Genomic DNA, 21626 nt, shown 5'->3' on the forward strand with positions numbered 1-21626 from the left:
AAAAATGAAATTAACAGAATTAAAAATGAAATAAAAATCAATAGAACTGGATGGAATACGTAATTTAAATGACAAATAGTCAATATCCTAAACAAATTAAATCGTGAATAGGAAAGATATGACTGGGTAGACCCCAAACATCGTTATTAGATTAAAGAATAGGTCTGGAACAGAGTACTTCAGTCGGCATAGACGATGCTATTTGGTTTTCAACGACTTGTGTTCAAATCCAGTGCTTGATGCCAAGAATATTAAGGTCTTTTCATCTGCAGCTGAATTAGCTGGTTTCATACGATGGTGGAGAGTTTACTTTCTATCAGAAATTCCCGTTTTCAGAAATTCTCTGTCTTCAAGACAGAGAACCCTTTGTGGGACACACCGATGAAATAGAGTTTGCCTACAAAGGGTTAAACTCGTATTCGAGATGTAGAAGTTATTGGATAACTTGGATGACAAATCAGAGTGGCACACTTAATTAGCACACATAATACACTGGCCTTATGGCCTTACTTGTTTCGTCCATGCCTTGAAATAGTCCAATAGCTGGAACATTTTGGAAGGTCGGTATCCGCGATGTTACGATGATGGTGATAATGCAAAGTTAATTTATGGATTGCGCTTAACTTGTGTTCATTTTTTCTTTTAATTTTTGCAATAAACATTTATCGAGTTTTCCGGTGCGCAAGTTCATGTTATGCTTTTAAAGCACCCGAAGTTACATATGTTAACATCAAAATCGCTGCAGTGAATTATCTTGAGTCGTTATTGCAAAACGACCATCTAACAAAATCTGTTCGAGTGATTTAGAAGTTAGTCGAACACTCAGAAAGATACTTATGGTTACACCGCTGTGAGTGAAATCAGTATTGATTGAATTCATTCAGTGTGGATTAAAATCAACATTATTGAAGCAGCATCCGAATCTTTTGAAGCCTTACTTAAAATTTATTTTACTTACAAATGCATATTGTCTTCAAGGATATACTGCTATTATTACTTGAAATGGTTTTACAGAGTAGTTATTGTGGACTTATGTTATTGAGAGCAACACCATAATAATTTAAGACTCTCTATGAACGCATCCATGCCTGTTCCCCACTTACCTGTATACGCGTTGCAGCGAGAAAGGAGCGGCCTACGGAGAAACCAAGTCTATCTGCAGGTGGGCACGTGATAGCTTCATGTCTCACGCAAGAGACCACGCCATGCTTGTTCGATGGTTAAGTTTTCTGTAAGGCGACTCTGGAACTGCGGTTGCTATGGAAATGGACATGCGTGCTGTCATCGTCTGGAACTGTGGTTGCTATGGTGACAAGCATGCGCCCTATCCTCGGCTTTAAACTGTAAGGCCGTGAATACAATTGCAGGGCAGCTATATACTGTAAGACGTTAGGGAAACAGGTTGCGTTCAGTAATGTCAGAGTGTCGCGAGCGATATCGCAAACTCCCCTTTTGCAGTCTCCAAGACGGAGAACCCTTTGCGGGACATACCGATGAAATAGAGTTTGCCTATGAAGTGTTAAACTTCCTTCGCTTCCACCCCTCTCCTCTTCGAGATGTAGAAGTAATTGGATAACTTAACCATGACTCCGCAGCGTTTCTCTTTCGTAGTGGATTTAACGCAGTGCGGCCACTATACAGAGAGGCGGTGGTAGTGTACCTGCATGCTGGCCAGCAGCTGTGGATTACTTCCTCCGCATGCAAGGATATGTAATGTGCAAAGGAAAAGCAAATACTCCTCCACAATGCCAGCTTTCAAGGTACATCTTTCCCGCGTGTCCCTTGTTGAAGCGATCCGTTTGTTCGACCATCGACTGCTTACAGATAACAATTCCCGGGTCACCATTGTGACCTTTGGGGGATTCTACAGTGTCTTTCTCTTCGCAGTTTAAACATATCAGCGGGCTTTCTCTCCGCAACTGTGTTCTGTGACTTTCGGAAGGTGGGCCCAACCCTCTTGCTCCCTTAAGACGTGATGAAAAAATGCCCGGCGGTCGAAGAGGCCTCGTTGCTCCTCAGAACACTTTCCTGGAGAACATCATCAGGCGGTTCAATTCTATGCGTGAGTAGTTTTTTTTTTTTTTTGCTTTAATAATATGAATTGGAGGTCACAATACAAGGAGAGAACGGTACGATAAAAATGTAACCCTTTCATTACAGAAGACAAGAAAAAGTTCAAAGGTCATCAAAAACATGGGGTAGCACTGTTGTGGACTATAAATTTCGTTGTCATTTAGGGATAGAAATTTGGGATTGTTTATGGACTAAATTTCTATATAGATGAGAATGGTGATGTGAACTGAAAAAGAATGCTTATAATTTTCCTTTACGACAATAATTTCTATTTTGAGTGTGTGATTTAACAAAGAACATGTAAATAATTCAAAATTCTAAATTAAAAAAAATATATATACATGTAAAAGCATAGCCAAGTTCAACTGACTTACAGTTTGAACAGTAGCCTATAAATACCACGGTGTACAATCATGTTCAGTTACAAACTTTGATTGTATAGCTGAACACGATAGCCAATTTTGTAATTTTCCAAACTAGTTGTCAAACTGTTCGTTTTGAATTACAGCATTAATAGAGTTCTATGCACTATTACGTCTGTTCAATGATATTAGTAATCATTTTTTCTATTGGTGGGTTTTTCTAATTAGAGGCGAACAACATACAAGACGTTCAAAATTTTAATCATATTTTGTGTGTGTGAGAGAGAGAGAGAGAGAGAGACTGTGGTAAAGTTGTTGATCTTATATAGGTATTAGTACATTATAATATAATTTACAGAGGTACGATTTTCACTCTATTATTTGAGTAGTACACTAGAAAACACGTACACGAAAGACATGTGACAGGAATTATAATGCAACACTATTCCGTACTCTCCAGGCAAAATAATTATTGTTTCAAAGGCAACTTTAGTACTTTTGAAGTCGGAGTGGGTCATTCTCTTTTGGAGAGTATTATGTATGAGAGTATATTCAGAGATTATTCTCCTCTACAGAAGAAAGTCATTCGCTTTGCTTTGTCTTCACAATGTGAACTTGTTTTGATATGCCGATAAAAGACAAATTATTTTACTGTTTGTTAAATTTATTTTTTTAAAAAAAAAAGAGCTTATAGATGATTTCTTTGATTTGTTGGTATCTGAAAGCTCATTCTGTTTTCCTTATTTCATTTTTTCTATTTGCACAATAAAACTACAAAATTTTAGACTATTTGTACGCGTTACTCGACTCAGTACTATGGAAGCAAATACTCTTTCTGGTTTGTAAGAAAGAAAATAAATAAAAATCCTTCCAGATAAATTAGGTATTTTAGCAACGTATCCGTAAGAGATGAGGTTAGAAGATTGTTAGATGTTTTGTATTTTTTTCAGTTAAGAAACCCTATTTGTGTATAGGAAATTTCTTTATTTCAAGAAGATATTTCGAGATTTTATTTTCACCATAGAACAGATTCTCCTCATTTTTCATTTCATTTTCTTTATGTCTTCCATAACATTCTTCCACAACTTGTATTCTCCAGATACTTCCGTTTCCAGAAGTGAAAAAACAATATAAAAACCCACAGCATTTCGTCTGTTGGATTAATATTAAGCAATTCCAAAATAAACTATACACGCAGATTCTTACAAATAATTGTACCATAATGGTATAGGATTTCGCCCTAAACACACCATACGGTAACATTAGATGCCTATCGTAAAAGCTGATGACAAAATGTTTATACTATTCTAAAAGGCAATGCCAATAATGATGTATTAAATAAAGAATGTGACATAGTTTTCGAAACAGATAATTTCTCTGTGTAGAAATATGTTTAATGAAAAGTTTATACTGAGATAAATGAACCCATAATGATGAAAGAAACCATCTTTATTCAGCAGCTCGAAGAGAAAATTGTGATGAATGAAATACAGTTAATAAACCTGCAACTATTTTGTATGCTTTTTTGCTGGAACTGGGAAGGTATTTTTGTTCTTTTATGTGGCTCCAGAAGGTCTTAATACCTGTAGATCCGTAGAAAAAAAGAGATAGATGAAATTAGCAACAAAAAGAATGATGAAGGGTAGTAGTAGTTGGCATCCCCTCTCTCTCTCTCTCTCTCTCTCTCTAGCTCGGTACCATCTATGGTTTTTATCTGTTTAATTATGATAGTTGTGGGTTTGTGTAGGTTATGCTGTTGAGGTTTTGCTTTATGGAAATTCTGATTAACATTTTTACGGAATCATTTCTTTATTAAGGTCACATCTTCCGAAAGAAGACCGAAAATGTTTGTAATTTTATTTCTGTTATCGTCACATAAGACATTGTATATATAGCAAGTTTTTTCTTATGAGAAGTTCCAAAGTTTTTGTTTTATTATTTTATTTTTTCAAACACATAGCACCTTTAATAATTTTGTAATTTTCATAGATGTGTGTTTGAGCGTTTGTGAAGTTATTCATATCGAACATATGTGGTTAAATAAAAAAAAAAGTGAACGTTGGAACTATCTATGGAGAGAGAGAGAGAGAGAGAGAGAGAGAGAAGGAATTGTAAATGTTGTCATTCTTACTCCCGTTCTTCATTTCCTGATACTAGCTCAGTTTGTTGCTGCTTATTCACGCTTGATTTAGCAAATGAAGAATTGTTTTACTACTTTCTGGCAAGAGAAATCTGCTTAGTAGCTACTCAAAATACCGAGAATTCTCGGTGAGAATTAGTCTACTGGAGAAACGTCCAGAAAATTATTACGTTCAGAGTCACTGCAGTATCGAGTATTTCACGCTTCGTCAAACCGTTTATTATACAGAGCAACTTTGCAGGCACACCAGGGGGCGCCGTATGAGAACAAATAACACATTAAAATTTCTGGAAAGAAAACAAAACAAACAAACAAAATTAAATAAATCAGCCTCTCTTAAAAGTTAATGAAATAACTAATGACAAAACTGTCTTTTATATTTCGTCTTTAATAGTAGACCAGAAATGACAGACCAGATTTATAGACAGAGTTTATTTACGCTTATCCTAAAAAGACACAGAAGGCTTCTTTTTTATGATCCTTATGAACGAATTATTCCTTGTGGTTCTCAAGCTGATATAATGACTAAGTTTCTGTAGATAACTGCGCTTCATTTGATTGGATGTTGCACTATCCAATTGTTTTGTTCGTTGTGTTGCAGGAGTAGGACTATGTCACGTGTGACAGCTGATATTTCTGTAAAAGTTAGGGTTATTTTAGCGTGGTGCCAGAAAAAAAAAATAAATAAGGCTGGATGCATGAGTAATGTAAATTTAGATACAGTAGATCCTTTCTTTAGCCCCTTTGATCCTTCTTTTTGTAAGCTCTCAGGTCAAATTTACAAAACTTTCATAGTTTCTACAAACATTTGGCTTTGAAATAATGTTGGATCTTTAATATCCACTATATATATATAGTGGATATTAAAAGCGGGGTACCGCTCGCTGAGCTATCCTCCGCTTGTACGACGGATAAAAGCGGGGAGGGGTTTCATGCAGCAAGCATTTCATACAGTCATAATTTTTGGTTATGACAGTATGAAAAACTAAGGCACAGAAGTGAGGCAATCGGGATGTGTATCTTTTTACCCGTGGTTGTAAGCTGACTGAAATCACAGTACGCAACCATGTATGATTTCTAATAATGGAATTAACGTAACACCACGTCACTGTGAGTTGCTGTGCATGGATAACTAGAGGAGAAGCCTAGGGCTAAACGAACTATTGTAATTTGTCTCGTTCTTCATTTATTGTCAATTTAGTTTAAAGTTATTTACAATGTAGCATATATTTAAGCCCTCGAAAATTTATGGAAAGAGGAAAAGTGATTTAGAGAATACAATATCCTTGACGAAGTGGAAAGCAATAACATTAAAAAGAAACGTGAAATTTTTAGGCTTCAAGATTCCGGAATGAAACTGTGGAACTTGCCAAATTTCAGCTGTCCCATTTTTTGATCAGTGCCATCTTAAATAATACACAAAAAGTTTATATTATATTATATTATAGAGTTCAAACTCTTATTTCTAGGAAGGTAATCTCAATTAATGACTCCGAGTTACGGGAAATTAGGATTTGATTTACAAGGCACGCTAAGCAATCTTTTCCCAGAGACCGATTAGATCGTTAAAGTGCGAGGGAAGGTTTTATTGTATATACAGTGTTTCTGTTTTGTATTTTTCATTACGTTGCAGAGTCTACTCTCAGTCTCTCTCTTCACTTTAGCTGTCACTGTATGATATAATAATGATATTTATTATTTCAATTTTTTATTTTCTTATTAGCATTCTAATTCAAATAAATAAATAAAAATACAATATATAATAAAAATTGAAAACTTTCCTTAGCCGACGCACGGTACAGAGGTATTATAGGTTTAACACGGCTTCGTGTGAGTGGGAGCCACATAATATATATTAGAGAAGCTGTTTTTTTATGCCGTTAACATTTATACTCCACATTCTTTATCATTAGTGTACATGTCAATACAAAGAAAGAATCAATGGCTTTTAGTTGGCAATATAAAATGCTAAACAATAGGCCGTCACACGCACACACATAAATTCTGTTCGCATACCGCTTCTCCCTGACGTAGTTCATGTTGGAAAGATCTAGGTTCGAATCTCATCTAAGACTCACAAGGAACCTTTATAAGACTCTTCACTATTCTTTTTTGTCACAAGGTTAATTAGTTAGCTTGTCTCAAACTGAGATAGCAGAGTTGTTCTTTCAAGAAAACAATTCCACCTGTTTATTACAGGCAATAAAACTCAAACTGATCAATAGCGAGGACAGTGCGCATATGTAATTAAATGTAATTATAACCCATATTGCAAATTTAAGCATTGAATTGCTGTTTACAGACTGTTGGTGATTGAACTGTAGAGAAACTACTGGAGTAAAGCATGTGACATTATTTACTTAAAGTATATTACAGTAACCAGAAAATATCCAGCCTAGAAAATCATTCGTACAGGAACACCTTAGAACGCAAGTACACATCATGGTCTATCAAGGATTGGACATAGCAGCAATAGACTACCTTGCCAATTTTCGTTCTTCATCAGCCAAAACAAGCAGCTATGGGCGCAATGGACAGTAGAACACTGACGCTTCAGAAGCAGAACACGGGCTCTTGATATGATAAATTCCAGTTACCGATATTCCACTCTAACGGCTGCCAGAGGTATGGTAACAGCAGAGTGAATCAATGGATCCGTTGTACTAGGTGACAACACTGCAGACTGGCGTGATGGCGTGACCGTAGGAGTATTTTCTGGATTGATATCAATAAAGTAGTGTCTGAATATCACGACGGTAGTTAAACATTGGTACTTTTTTTTTATTAAAATGGTAATTTTAAGCAAAGACTGAGAGAAAAATAAGGTAATATAATACTCATAGTGCTGACTATTGGAGTCTGATTGTCGGCACATATTACAGCAGTGAAATATGGTCTCCTTCTTGAACAGCGTCATTTGTGGTTGGGAGAAGAAATTTTGCATATGAAAATTCTTGTAACCGTGAAATTATATCTAAAAAATGTTTTGCAGATCTACTTTTTTTTCAAACATCATTTGAAATTCTGTAGGATATATATTTTAATGGAGAAAAGTTTCTGATGGAGTTGTTTATTTTGGTTCTGGTAAATCCGATGTTCATATCTGGAAGCATTTCATAAAATGTGTAATCATCTATTGAATTCGTTTCGTTCATTGATCAGTCCCTATTTATCATTCTGGGATTCTGGCTAATGGATGTTATCAAAATGCTGTATTTGTAATTCGTATAAAATTTTGTTTGAGTTGAGCATCTCAATGCTTGTTTCAAGCAGGCTATTTACACTACACGAACACAAAGGGGGGGTGGGAGAAATGTGTAGAAGTTATACATTATAATAACCTCCTCCACCTGAATGGAATTTAATATAAAGAGATAAATAGCTTTTATGTTACGGAGCACCCTAGATCAGGACGTTTCGTTGGATTGCAATTCTGATAACAATATCAGAAGCCATTGAAATAAAAACACATTGCAACACCATCGATGTCCACCTCCGCTGCATTATACCTGAGGTTTGGCAGCTCCCCAACAACAAAATACCTTAACAACATTGACACAGTCTATATAATATATACAACGAAATTTTATTCTGATGACGGCTTTCCTGTAAATCCATTTAATTTTCATCATACATTTTTATATTTTTAGGCTTTACTTTGAAGTCTTTACATTCCTTTCTTATCCTTTACAGATTTTGTGTTCCAGTTTTTAATCTTTTAATTTTTTTATTTTTAAATTTTACAAGTTTTATATTGTATTTATTAATAATATTACATCATTGGTTACTGGATTTATTCTCATCTTTTAACAGTATCCTAATATTTTTACGCTTTTAACTCCCTCCTTTATTTGTATTTCAGTTTTAAATTTTAAAATACAGTGGAGCTCCATCTGATTTTTTTACTTATCAATAATATCACACTCGTTCATCACCATATGTAATCTCCACTTCAAACTTCAAATATAGTTATTGCCAAAAGTACAACGAAGATAGGCACTATATATTATCACATGATTAAATTTTTATTTTAATTTTTAATTAAAAATAGAGTTGCAGTCAAAAGATACGTTCTGAACTAGGGTGCTCCATAACATAAAAACTTTGCTTATCTCTTTATATCAAAGATTACAAAAAGAGCAGCATGAACAACAAGTTCAGAGATAACGTAAAATACTAATAAAATCTGATATTTATATGCTTCAATTTTGATTTCAGTGGAAACATTTTATTTCTAAACTCTGACAAAAAGATTCCAACAGGCTGACTGGAATTGTATGTTTGAAATGTGGTATTTATTTATTAAATTTTGTCGAATTGTTTCATTCGGACAATTTGTAGTATATATCTAGAATAAATAAGTCCCAAACGAGATGACGTGTCATAAACGCTCTATAACTTTTGACACATTTTTCGGATTTTTACATTAGTTCTATCATTCTATTGAATTTATTCTTTGCATAAATTTCTCACGATATATCTATCGTTCTTTCGAAAACATTTTTATTCAATTTTAGCATGAACAAAGTGTAAAGATCCATTTATGAGTTATGAGGTATTCTGTGCTACTGTCATAATCTGTAATAAGACTTCTTTCCCATTTTATACTTAATTTATGGTCTCACGACTTCTGATACTCCTATTCTATTTACAAATGTAGGAAAATAATGAAATGAAAAATAAAATTTAATTTTAGTTTGATGTTTGATGTTCGGTTAACTAGGATAACACATTTGTTGGAGTTGCTGCCGAAACTTTCAATTTCGGCAGCAACTCCAACAAATGTGTTATCCTAGTTAACCGACACTGTTTCCTTTCCACTAGTTTTTTAAATTTACTTTGTGCATGAGTTAAATGTGCTGTCCAATTAAAAGCATTTCATAACGTTAAACAGTTTGGGCAAAGTTGTGAAATTTCCCGGTTTACGCGAAATCTCATCTCTTACTGGTATCTGTAGTGAAGGAATGAATACAGTCATCTGATACTTCCGTTTCCTAAGGGTTGTGTTCAAGTATCGGAAGATGGCCCTCTCTACTAATCAATGATGTAATAGAATCACATCATGTCTCGGAAAGCGGTCTACGCGAGTCCCGCCCACTTGGTTCATTATGTGGATACCCTGCATTTTCCTAGAATAGGAAATCAATGTTTTCCGTCTACTCGAAGTTTGTCACTTATCTTTCAAACCCGTGTTGCAGCTCCGAATCTACTGAGCTTTGACATTTCGATTTGTAACCATATCAGCTGCAGATGTCATCCTGCTTACGGAAGCATGATCTGTCAATATATGGGCGACCAATATTTGACATTATTTGGTTCACCACAGATTGGTAAAAGATAACGTAGAGCAACGACACCATTCACGATAGATCTACAAGAATGATACAGAAACACATGTCCATTATACGTACATTTCCAGATCGGATAAGCGGATTTCTTGTTTTCATTAGTACACATGAGACATTGCAAAGTGATTATTATGCTAAAGTAAATAAAAGAGACGATTCTTATGCATCTGAATATAATCACAATAAATTATTTGCTTAACTGAATGTATAAAATATGAATTAAAATTTAATACTCCATCGAAGAGTATACAAAAGAATGAACTTATCTCAATAACTTAATTGCGCTTACATTAAAAAAAAAACATAAAAATAAGATCAGACGCCGCACTTCCGTCTATTTCATAAACGCATCTGTATATCGGCATCTTTTTTAATGTTCATGATTACTTTATATATATATATATAAGTAAGAAACTTCGCATTCTAATATCCAGTCAGTTAAAGACATATTTTATAGATAACAGAAAAAAGAAGGCATTGTCTAAATATGAACTGAAATATTTAATTTGCAGTGCTATATGATTCAGCCATCCATCATAATCATATTTGAATGGATGAATAGCCAGTTTTACTCTATGACAATATTCTGTATATATAGAATATTGTTCTAGGAATTGTTGTTATTGGAATAGGACATGTATGACGAAGTCTGTATACATGTACGAAGACATGTATGACCAAGCCTGTATACTGCAATTAAGAAAGATTCTAAGGGAGGTGACAATAAGTTTTAATTTGACGTGTTTCAAAACATTGCGAAATTAGTACAATGCATGGGCATTCTATGGATTTTAGTGAGTTCAGATTACCTCAAATTATTTCCTAATAGTGACAGGGTAACTGACTGGCAGTCCTCTCTAAACAAATATCAGTTGTGTTTTGTGAACTTTATCTCTGAAGCAGCAGCTATCGACCAACATCGATTGCTATCGATGTTGGTCGATAGCTATCGAGTGCAACAGTTTTAAATTTTGTGCATAACTTGGACTGGATTGCTTGGAATTAAAGAAGTAGCAACGAAGGCTGTAAGGTCAGTATTTCTTTTTTAATTACGTGTCTCTTGCTGGCCAATTTGTTTGTTTTGCAGTTCGAAAATCGATTTTCCGGTTGAACCCCCTCTTCCAGATGAGACTGTCAGCTAACTCATCTTCATTTAAAAATCCTTCATAATGATTCTTTACGCGGTAGACGTGATTCGAACAAGGTCTTTCCAACTAGAGGGCGAGGTTGTAACCTTTCGCGCGCGCGTGTATGTGTGTGAGAGTATCGTTGGAAAGAATGATTGGATAGTTTAGTGTTTGCGTGTGAGGCTAACTTTTTTATATTGTGGTTTCACAATGCTAAAAAGATTGCAGTCTTTACTTATATTCAGTAAAGATTTACGAGAGTAATCGGATGCACTTCACTGTTCAAGGAATTGAATCGTGCAGTTTTTATTTTAAACACTGTTAACTAAATGATTGCTAAATTTGGAGTAATGAAAAATACTTTTAGAAGTGTTTTCGAATAAAACTTGAAACAAAATAATTCTCGTATGTTGGTTAAATGTAATTTTTCATGAAGCACTGGTTTCCATAAATGAAACAAAGAAAAAAAATCACGATAACTCAAAAACTGATTCTTTCACAAGCGCTTTCACAATCTCAAAAAAATGAGATTGTGAACTCGTTTGTAAACGATACCGACCACCTTGGTGTTGGGTCCAGTTGACGTGGAGCCTGGAGCATTTCAAATCTCTCTTGTGGCGTGAGGATAGGAACACGCAGACAACCTGTCGCCTAGCATACGGGCGGGCCACCTTCCTGAAGTCAGCCTTTTGCACACAGTTGAAGCGCATACCAATGTTCCTGTAGCCGAAGCAAGGTCAGATCGTAGCTGATGCGGGGTAGCACTCCTGTTTCAGCGAGCTGATAATCAGAGATATTGGTTATTCATTGAGGTTGTAGTCAATGGACTTCCGTCACTGTATCTCTGGGGTGACGTTTATGACTGTTGGAATTGGTGCCACAGTCTGTGAATTACAGAACGACTAATATGCAACCGTCTGGCTATCTCCGCGTGACTTTGGCTAGCCTCTAGTCTTACGATGGCTCGCCACCTGAATACATCGGTTAAATGGTGTATTGCAACCACATCCAAGAATTTTGCTATCAGACTAGATGCGAAATGGAAAACCACTCAAATTTTCTCACTTTTATGCCGTTGCTCATTTACGTATTCTACTGGCGGCAGCGCCACTCATTTGTGTACGATAACCAGACTCAGTTTCACTTTTTTACATAATTATGCTTGACTTTAATATGTTCTTCCTGTCCTCCACCTCCAGTTATCGCGATTTTTTTTCTTTCTTTCTTAATTTATGGAAACCAATGTAGTATCTTCTATGACATAGAATTTTTTGTCATACTACCAATATATCCCGTTTGATTCAGCAATAATTTATGATTTATGGGGGAACTATTAATAAATATTGAGAGAAACAGAACTTCATATAAAATTCAGTATGCACAGAATCTGCCCCTTCAGTTTTCAGTCATGTAGTGTGAGTTTTTTCCTTCAAGGGTATAGTAGTAAAGCGGTTCTGTAGGCTAGTCGCAATATATAGTGAACTGGACCGAACGTGATGGCAATGGATTTAGAGGCGTCCAATCCGCTGACGCCTAATCTCGCTGACATCTGCATACCAGATTCCGTCAGGAGAAAGACGGTGTATGGGATGCGGGTACCACTGTCGAGGAAATGTTATGGCATGGATATTAGATGCTGTCTGTACGAGTGACAAGACTAAGATTGACAAAGATGCCGGATCCATCTCTTCCTACTGCATGTTCCTCTCCTCTTAAACATTAACATAAATATATTCAAATAGATATCAGTGTATTTAAAATTAAAACCAACCCTCCCTCAAAAGATCAAAACGTTTTAAAAACTTAAAAAACATACCAAAAAATCTTTTCCGCATCCATTTCACCAAGATTCGTTGCTTAAATTCCAACTGAAATGATATGCACCACCTACAGACATCCTAAGATAATCTATTTTTGACCGAACCCCAAATTATGGCCACAACACAATCACAGTCCATCTTATATGATGTTGTAAACAATGACCTAATTCAATCTATCTTTCCTCTTAATAAGTCAGATCATAATCGCATACAGGTTTCATTTCTAGTGGAACACTCTGCCCAGCCATTCATAAATTTATATCCTTTGGCACTGCAATAACACCAAGAGGAAAGATCTCGAAATTTAATTTCATTTCACTTGGAATTAAAATCTCCTTTCCCCACTCTATTCAAAATTTGCACCCAATATCCAGGCTATGGTTTTCCAAGAAGTATATCAGAAAGGTCCAAGAAAAAAACTCATAAGTGGCAAAATGCACAAACTCCAGATTCATTCACAGTCTACAACGATGCCCATAAAATCTGAAAAGCATTAATTTATAGAGCAAAGTCTGACGTTCAAAGTGCTAAATGTAGAAAATTCACCTCTATCAATGACGACAATCGTACCTTCTAGTCCCTTGAAAAGCTGTTGAATTTCTGTCCATCTGTGTTCTCGCGTTTCTCTCGTATACACCCAGATAGCAATATTGTAACATCATATAAAGATAAATTTCACATCATTCTTCTCATTCCACTCCTGTCTAGTTCATTAGAAAAAAATCTCCATCTAATCATCTTCATATTTACCTGGAACATTGCACTGCAAGCCTCCTGTACCGCTCTATCAGAAATATATCAATAGGATCAGCAAAGGATCCTATTGATAGGATCCTATTGAATCAACCTAAATACCGGAAAGGCTTCTTGTTTTGATGGTATCGTACAATTGTGCTCGAGAGATGCACTTCCTAACCAACATCTGGCCCTTATCATCTCCACACTATATTATTCTCAGCTGGCATCCATACCCCAGCATGGAACACCCCTGTATGAAGCCGATTCAAAAAAAAAGTGTCTACAATCAAAGTATCGACCTATTACTCTCACCTGAGTGTTGTCTAAAAATTCAGACCTTAATCAGTAATCAATGGCTATCTGTCTGAATTCCGCTTTATTAAGATCCATAGCATATTTCGTTGCCTACATCATTCATTTCTGGACGTGTGTTATTGCACTCGATATTTCCAAGACATTTGATAGGGTTTGGCATAGAGATTGTCTCAGAAAATTGCCATCCCATGGTCTCTCTGGAACCTGGTACTCTTATTCATCTATTTTTGAACCTCCTAGGATATGGGGACAGCCTTCCCCAAAGTATTCCCTAAGCCTACAATCACCAAAATCAAAATAACCACTTATTAAAAATATGAAGCTACTTTCCTCCTTGATCCCTGCCTATACACGACTTTGATTTTCATATCAGTTTTTAGGCATCTGAAGTGTGTGTGTGTGTGTGTGTGTGTGTGTGTGTTATAAAAAATCTTCGTTAGAGCACGGAGGGATCTGATTTTAATTCCCACCAGGATTCATCAGAATCCTGGTGGGGATTAAAAGAAAATAAGGATGGTAGTAGAAGAAAGGAAAACGTATTTTCGGAGTAAAGCCACATGGATGGTGAATTAAGAAGCATTAATAAAATATCAAACATGCACAACGAAACATATATACAACAAATATGGTAGACATAGGTAGATATGGATGGGAAAGTGAGAAGCATTCACCTTTTTTTTTCTTTTCGTTTTATTTCAAGATATTATTAGAGGTGTTGAAGTGAAATCAGAGATCAAATCAGTGAAGATTTTTGCAAGGAATGGGAAGTTAACATGACATTAAGCGCCACAAAAATGCGTAAAACGCACAACTGAAATAAATGTGGTTAAAATACATTTTGAAAGAGCTTGTGGATAAAAATCGATGGGATGGATGAAAACTGACATGAATCTAAAAAAAAATTTGAAATTGAGCGAAAAACTGAATGCACTGTACTGAATAAATAAGCATGTATTCGTCCCTCTTCGTTTTTAATACAGCATCCTGAGAAAAAAACTGGTGTAGACATATATAAAGCATAAAATGTATACACACTCACGCACTGGACTTTATTGCAGTCAACATAGAATGTAAACTTGTAAATAAGAACCAAAAGCAGCATCAAAAATATGAAATAAGGGTTTTATTCGACATACGAAATACGAATATTATTCGAAATAAGAAACAGAGATATTTCTTGCCTTACTCTGATCGCTTCTCACACATGCATTAGGCTAGTGAATTAAGATTTTAGTTCAAAATCATAGTGTTAAATAATGAATTCTTACCCCTTTTATTAGTTGAGTTTCATAGCAATGTGCAGTAATACGCATTACTGGTTCGTTTCTTCATCTGTCTTTTTTTCTGTATTCAAATAATGACACTACTCTAGCTCGATAAATTTAGATGAAATTCGACATTTAAGATCCATATTCCGTTTTGATTTAAATCGATTTTTAGTAACTAAATTATATCTGCAAAACGAAACCAAGTTACATAATGCGACATCTTAGTATACCAAGAGGTCTGGTGTACAACAGAAAGCTACAGTTGCAGTGATAATGAATAACTCATTATCACTAAGGCTTGAAAGAAAAGTAATGGAACAACATTCAGTATATTAATTATGCAGAGAAAAAGACAATTGTATACTATGCTTCAGTCTATTCAGATCTAAGATTGCAGCCGTGCAAGTCCACGGGCAGTAAGCGAATGATACATCATTTATTATCGCATCAGGTGAACGTGAACGATCTTAGATTCTTTGTCACTTTAGTATATGATTTCATAATATTTTGCATAATTTTAGTCACCGAAATTAATCTGATTAAATCAAAATTAAAATGGTTCTACTATTTTATTATAAATCTTATTTCACCAAATGGGTGAAAATTCATTCAGCCATGGAGAGACGCTGTTAAATGCATATAATGGGACAGATAGTTAAATAACCATAATAGGTATTTCTGTAATGTTGTGAATTGCATCTGAAATAACAAATTCGGATTGGTGGCAGAGTCTGGATCAGTGAAACACGCAGAATAACCATGAAGGAATGCTATAACGGTGAAGGAGTAGGAGTTAAGTCATTATTTGACAGGCCTAATTAAGATTTTTTTGCTATTGCTTTCGTATGAAACTAAATCGGTTTTGTTTTTGCATATCTGTCTTTTCTATGTTGTTTTTCTTATATTATTTTATTTAAATTTATCTTACGGTTGCCCTCACTGCATACTTTTCTTCCTCCTGAAATCGTAGATTTCTTCACACACACACACACACACACACACACACACACACACACACACACACACACACACACACACACACACACACACACACACACACACACACACACACACACACACACACACACACACACACACACACACACACACACACACACACACACACACACACACACACACACACACACACACACACACACACACACACACACACACACACACACACACACACACACACACACACACAAAAATATATATATATTGTTTTATCATGTTTTATTCGAGTTATCAAACTTTATCCAAGCTTTATTTTTCCATATACATATTTCCATATACTTTCCTCTATACTTAGCTTATTTTTTTTAAAATAAGATTTCGAAAATTACAAAAATATACTACTATTCAGCTTGTTGTAAGGTTAACAGTTTTCGTGAGTAGCTACGTTCAATAAACAACGTACCCACACTTATAGGAAACTTTGCTGACTCTATTTGCATATAAGAGAGTTAGATACATTCGGAATTAATAGAAACATCCCATTTTCTGTTAATTCCGAATGTGCAGAAACAATCTGTTTTCAGTAGAGACATAATTTTTTAGTTTTTCAGTACAGACATAATCTAAGAGACATATCTCTTATATTTTGCCTTCAATTGATTCACTGTTTGTTCACTTATCCCCTCATCCGGCAACTCATTTCGCTCACTGACCACTTTTCATGCAAAAAAAGTCATATACTGTATCACTCTATTATGCACCGCATCTTTATATAAACTTTTTCAAGATTACATACCGCTTGTTTCTATTCCTTTCCTTCCCTTAACCTTTTTTAAGAATATCCCGCATATCTGTCTTGTAAGGTCTTCTTAACAATTTATGTCTTAATATCACTCCTCCTGCCTATTTACCAACCTCCGCATGCATTCTCACAATATATCTTCTTAGCCAGTATTACTGAAACTTGATATTGATTTTTTATCCACTTTGAACCTTTTTCAAGTTTTACCATCTCCAAGAAATTCGAACGACTAAATCTGTGAATAGTAGTTGTTCTGAAGTGTTTTAACGAAAGCGTTGTGTACCGGGATGCCCACTTCCTCTTTTGTCAATGTTTTTCTTAAAGTAGCATTCATTGCACTGCTTTCATCACTTTGTAATATGTCCCTTGAAATTCAGTTATCTATGTAAAATCTACACTTTCTCTATCTACTGTAATATACAATACATACCAGCAATGTGATACATGGCATTACATTACCAAGTTCCAAAATGCAAAATTGCACATTTATTGGTGTTATGTATTATTTGTACCTATTTCGTCTGCCTACATGTCAAGTATATCGTTCTGAACTACCAGTAAATTTGAACCGTTCTGAACTATTAAGAATGATTCTGAGTTTTACCCAACGTTGTATCATCCACAAACATTTGAACATCTCTTTGCATACCACTTTCAATATCATTAACGCACATGTTAAAAAACGATTCCAAGAGAGAAAATTGTAAGATTCCTTTGTAACTTTCCTCCCCAGAGGTACAGTTCTTACACAAAACTTATACAAATCTGTTAGAGAGCCAGTGTCCTGTTCAGTCAACCAACCGATTACCCAACCTGTTTTCCGTAACTTATATATCAATCTACTGTATGGCAGTCTGTCAAATGTCTTAACAAAATCCGAAAGTATCGTATAGTATATGATTCACTCTTATCTATAGTGTATTCACCTTATTATCAAGTGTAACTAGATTATTGAAACATGACCTCACTTTTCAACAAATCCATGTTAACCTTCATATAGAATATTTTCATCGTCTCTCCAATCACGTATTTTCTTCTTAACAACTCTTTCCAAAAGGTTAATAACTCCAGAAATGCAAACTGGTCTGTCATTTAATACATCTCTTTTGTTTCCACCCTCATACAATAATGAAATGACCGAAGAAATATTTTGCATGCATGTTTCATATGTTACTAATTCCAAATGCTTGGAATTAGTAACAGTCATCTTATATGTTCCACAAGCAAAACCACTCTTCTGCGCTTAACATTTTAAGCAAAATGGAAACATCAATGATCTCTTCATATTGTCGATGTAATTGATAATAGAAATAATAAACAGTAGAGAACTGTAGAGATGTCGATTATTCCGAATCACGGCTACACAAGACGTGTAAAGATATACATTCTTCAAAGAATTTCATTTGATTGGCACGAGGGAGGATATTGAAACTGGTGATTGCAGGTATTCGGAAAATTAACTAAAGCTGTTAAAGTAATCTGCGAAATCACCGCTGTACAGATTCTGACACTAGTCAATAACTGTAATCTTCGTCACACTCTAATTAATAATAATTAATGGTTTCATTGAGCATATAGGACCTTTTTCAATATCTGGCATTCAATCCGACAAAACTTTAGCTTTCTTCCTTGAAACAAGGAGTTTGCGAGAAAAAAAATACAAAAACCTGCTATTTAATATACTTGATTTACAGATACTGTAGTGGACAAGCTTATTATCAACGAACATAATCCAATTAAGTTCTTCAACAAACTGTGACAACTGCACTATCCTTTTAAACGTAACAATCCTTTTAAACTACCATAAGCAGTTTTTAGTTTTGTATCTATGGATATATTATTAACTATATATTTCTATGCTTCGAATTAGTAAGAGTTAGCTTAAGAAAAATGACATGTATATCATCTCTATAAAATAATTTTTTGGTAATTCATCTAAATAACCATATAATTTTAAACTCTGTAATAAAGTAAATGCTTTTTTTGGTTAATATGTTTTTTTTAATTGTTTCTCAAAATTCCAATTCCCCAATATAGTTTCTTATTTCATGTGCTACAAAACTAAACTTCTGTTCTTATTTAATTAACTAATTAATTAAGTAATTTGCGCTTATTTTTTACATTTTTCATGGGACAAAAAGTTCCTTAATAGGTCCAGTCCTTAATATTTCCCATCCAATCTTTGTCTTCCTCTTCTTCTTTTTCCTTCTATCATTCCTTCTAGAAGTGTTTTTTGTAGGGATTCATGCATTAGTATGTGACCAAGGTAGGTAGGTGATTTTCCTTTACTTAATTGTTTTCAACAGAGTCCTATCTTTTCCATTCATCTCAAATATTTCAAAATTAGTTTTTTTGGCAGTCCATAGGACTCTAAGAATTCTTCTGAGGATCCACATCTCAAAGGCTTTTAGTTTATTTTCACAATAGTTTTATATTGTCCAGATTTCTGCTCCATATAGCTGATCATTACATACTTGCAACTGGGACTTTGAAAATTAGCAGTTATTCATTAGGAAAAAACAAAACTGCGGTAATAATAGTATATGCTATGTTTGAAATAAAACAAAACTGCAATGATTTGTAAAATCGAAGCTATTTGGCCTTGAAAGGAAAGAGATTTTACGATTTCGGTTTTCAAAATAGTCAAAACGAACTGTTGGGTTATAAATTATCTTTCTTTTTTAACCACCTCCCTTTCCCGTTCTATACCTCATTGAAATGGATATAGGGATTCGTTCTTTTCAAGTTTATTAAATGAAATGATACCTGCTTTGTTTAGTGCAAAGGAGAATATAAAAAATAAAAATAGATCGGCTTAAGCAAGAAAAATTTATTAGAGATTATCGGGTTGGTAGTCGGTCAGAGTATTGTTTTGTTGTCGCTTAGCAACACGATTAACACAGAAACCAAAATCATTTCGGTATAAGTGAAATCCCAGTGCCTGATACTCTGTTCTGGACTGAAATGCGTGATATAATGAAATTGTAATGAAACTTTAGCTAAAACAATCACAAATGTGAACGACAAACATCCAAAATTGTTGTTTGTATGCCTTCATTCATCGATGTTGTTCCTTAATGAATCACCACATTCGTTCTTCGATTAACAGGATATCTTTCAATTAACAGATATTTATTACTGGACATTGTTTCAATTTATTCTTCGCTTAAAAAGTGGGATGTGAAAGAAATAAGCTTAATATACAGTGCAGACTCTCATGTAACAAGATCATCGATTTGCCTTTCTAGAACAGCGACACCGTCTGATGGGGATTTGTAGTATTATGCTGAACTCGTCATTCAACAAAAATTAGTTTAGACATTATTGAAACATCTTTAACCTGGCCCATCAGACTTTTTTTCTCCTTTGTAGCTAAATGTTAAGCACTGGATATGCCACTGCAATTTTAAAAATACTGGAATTGAATTAAAATGTACTGATAATATTTATTCTGTTGCACACAGAATATTGAGAATACAGTTAATGTTTAATTTTATTAGACTTTTTTTCTCATATTAGCTTTCTGATATTGTTAAATTTCACAATTATTTCACACTTCGCAGCTTTCTATTCAATAGGCTATAATTTTGAGATGGTTTAACTTGGTATATTACTCAAATAACACATGCATTGAGAAAGAAATCATACCCACACCCGCACGCACGCACATACTCATGTATACACGATCTATCTCTCTTTTTACTTTTCTTCTTCGGACAGCACATTACTTGACGGCACTTTATTCAGAGAAGATAAGAATGTACTGAATGGAAACTGGGAAGAATCATCAAACATATATATAGGAATCACAAATACGGAAAACGTGCAAAACATTTTTTGTCATAAGTGTTAATTATGACAAACTTATCAAACTTGCCTTCTTATATACCTGGCATACCGAAATACCTGGCATACATCAGACTACTTCCAGATCAGATTTTAATTTCGAATCACTTTACTTTAGCCGTATCGCAGATTGAGTAAATTTTCAGCTACCTCTATTCCAGTAGCAAGATGTGAACATTTTAAAATATATAATTCTTCGCTAAGTATTTTTTAAATTAGTAATACCTTGTAGCTTGTTTTGGCTTATTATAATATGGTGGTTATTATTATAATATTATAATATTTCAGTATTGTTTTGACTTATTATAATATGGTGGTTAGGTTATTTGCTACGCTTTCGTTGATTTGAGAAGACTTATGCAAGGTGGCCCATAAGTCATGGAACATTCTGTAGAAAGGGGCCTGTAAAGCTGGGAATGGAAGGCATTTATGTGATGTTGTTTTTCATGACTAATAAAAATCCTGGCCATGTTAAAAAACTTATGCAGTTGCTTCACAAAGACGGGCCCTTTTTGCGGCATGATCAATGACTTATGAGCCACCCTGTGACTTATCTCTTTTAAGATACTTTAGACCTCCAAGAAGCAGAGTGAACTTAGATTGAGAGGTAAGCTTCATTCTACGGCATGATCAATGACTTATGAACTCTGACTTATGGGTTTATCGATCAACCTATTGGATCATTCTTTTCCATTTTTTCCCCTCATCGCTTATTTCCTTACTTTCTTCATACTCTTGTTTTCCCCAGCTTCACTGCGTTTCGTGTTTTAAATTTAATATTAAAATATGAACATGTGAAACAGAATGTTCAGTTATTATTATCTTTCTAA

The 21626-nt window shown here is 34.6% G+C and overlaps 1 protein-coding gene across 1 annotated transcript in view; it reads left to right on the plus strand.

Annotated features, from left to right (window-relative positions):
- The first annotated feature begins 1983 nt into the window (after window positions 1–1983).
- LOC150102750 (potassium voltage-gated channel protein eag-like) overlaps window positions 1984–21626 on the plus strand; it is a 326654-nt gene continuing 307011 nt past the window's right edge. Inside the window, exon 1 of the mRNA XM_090398733.1 lies at window positions 1984–2062. Coding sequence (XP_090254859.1) covers window positions 1984–2062 — 79 coding nt within the window. The remainder of the gene's footprint in view (window positions 2063–21626) is intronic.

Source organism: Typopeltis vanoorti, chromosome 10, assembly GCF_054136105.1.
Source record: "Typopeltis vanoorti isolate ZY-2024b chromosome 10, IOZ_Tvanoo_1.0, whole genome shotgun sequence".
In the NCBI taxonomy this organism is placed as follows: domain Eukaryota; kingdom Metazoa; phylum Arthropoda; class Arachnida; order Uropygi; family Thelyphonidae; genus Typopeltis; species Typopeltis vanoorti.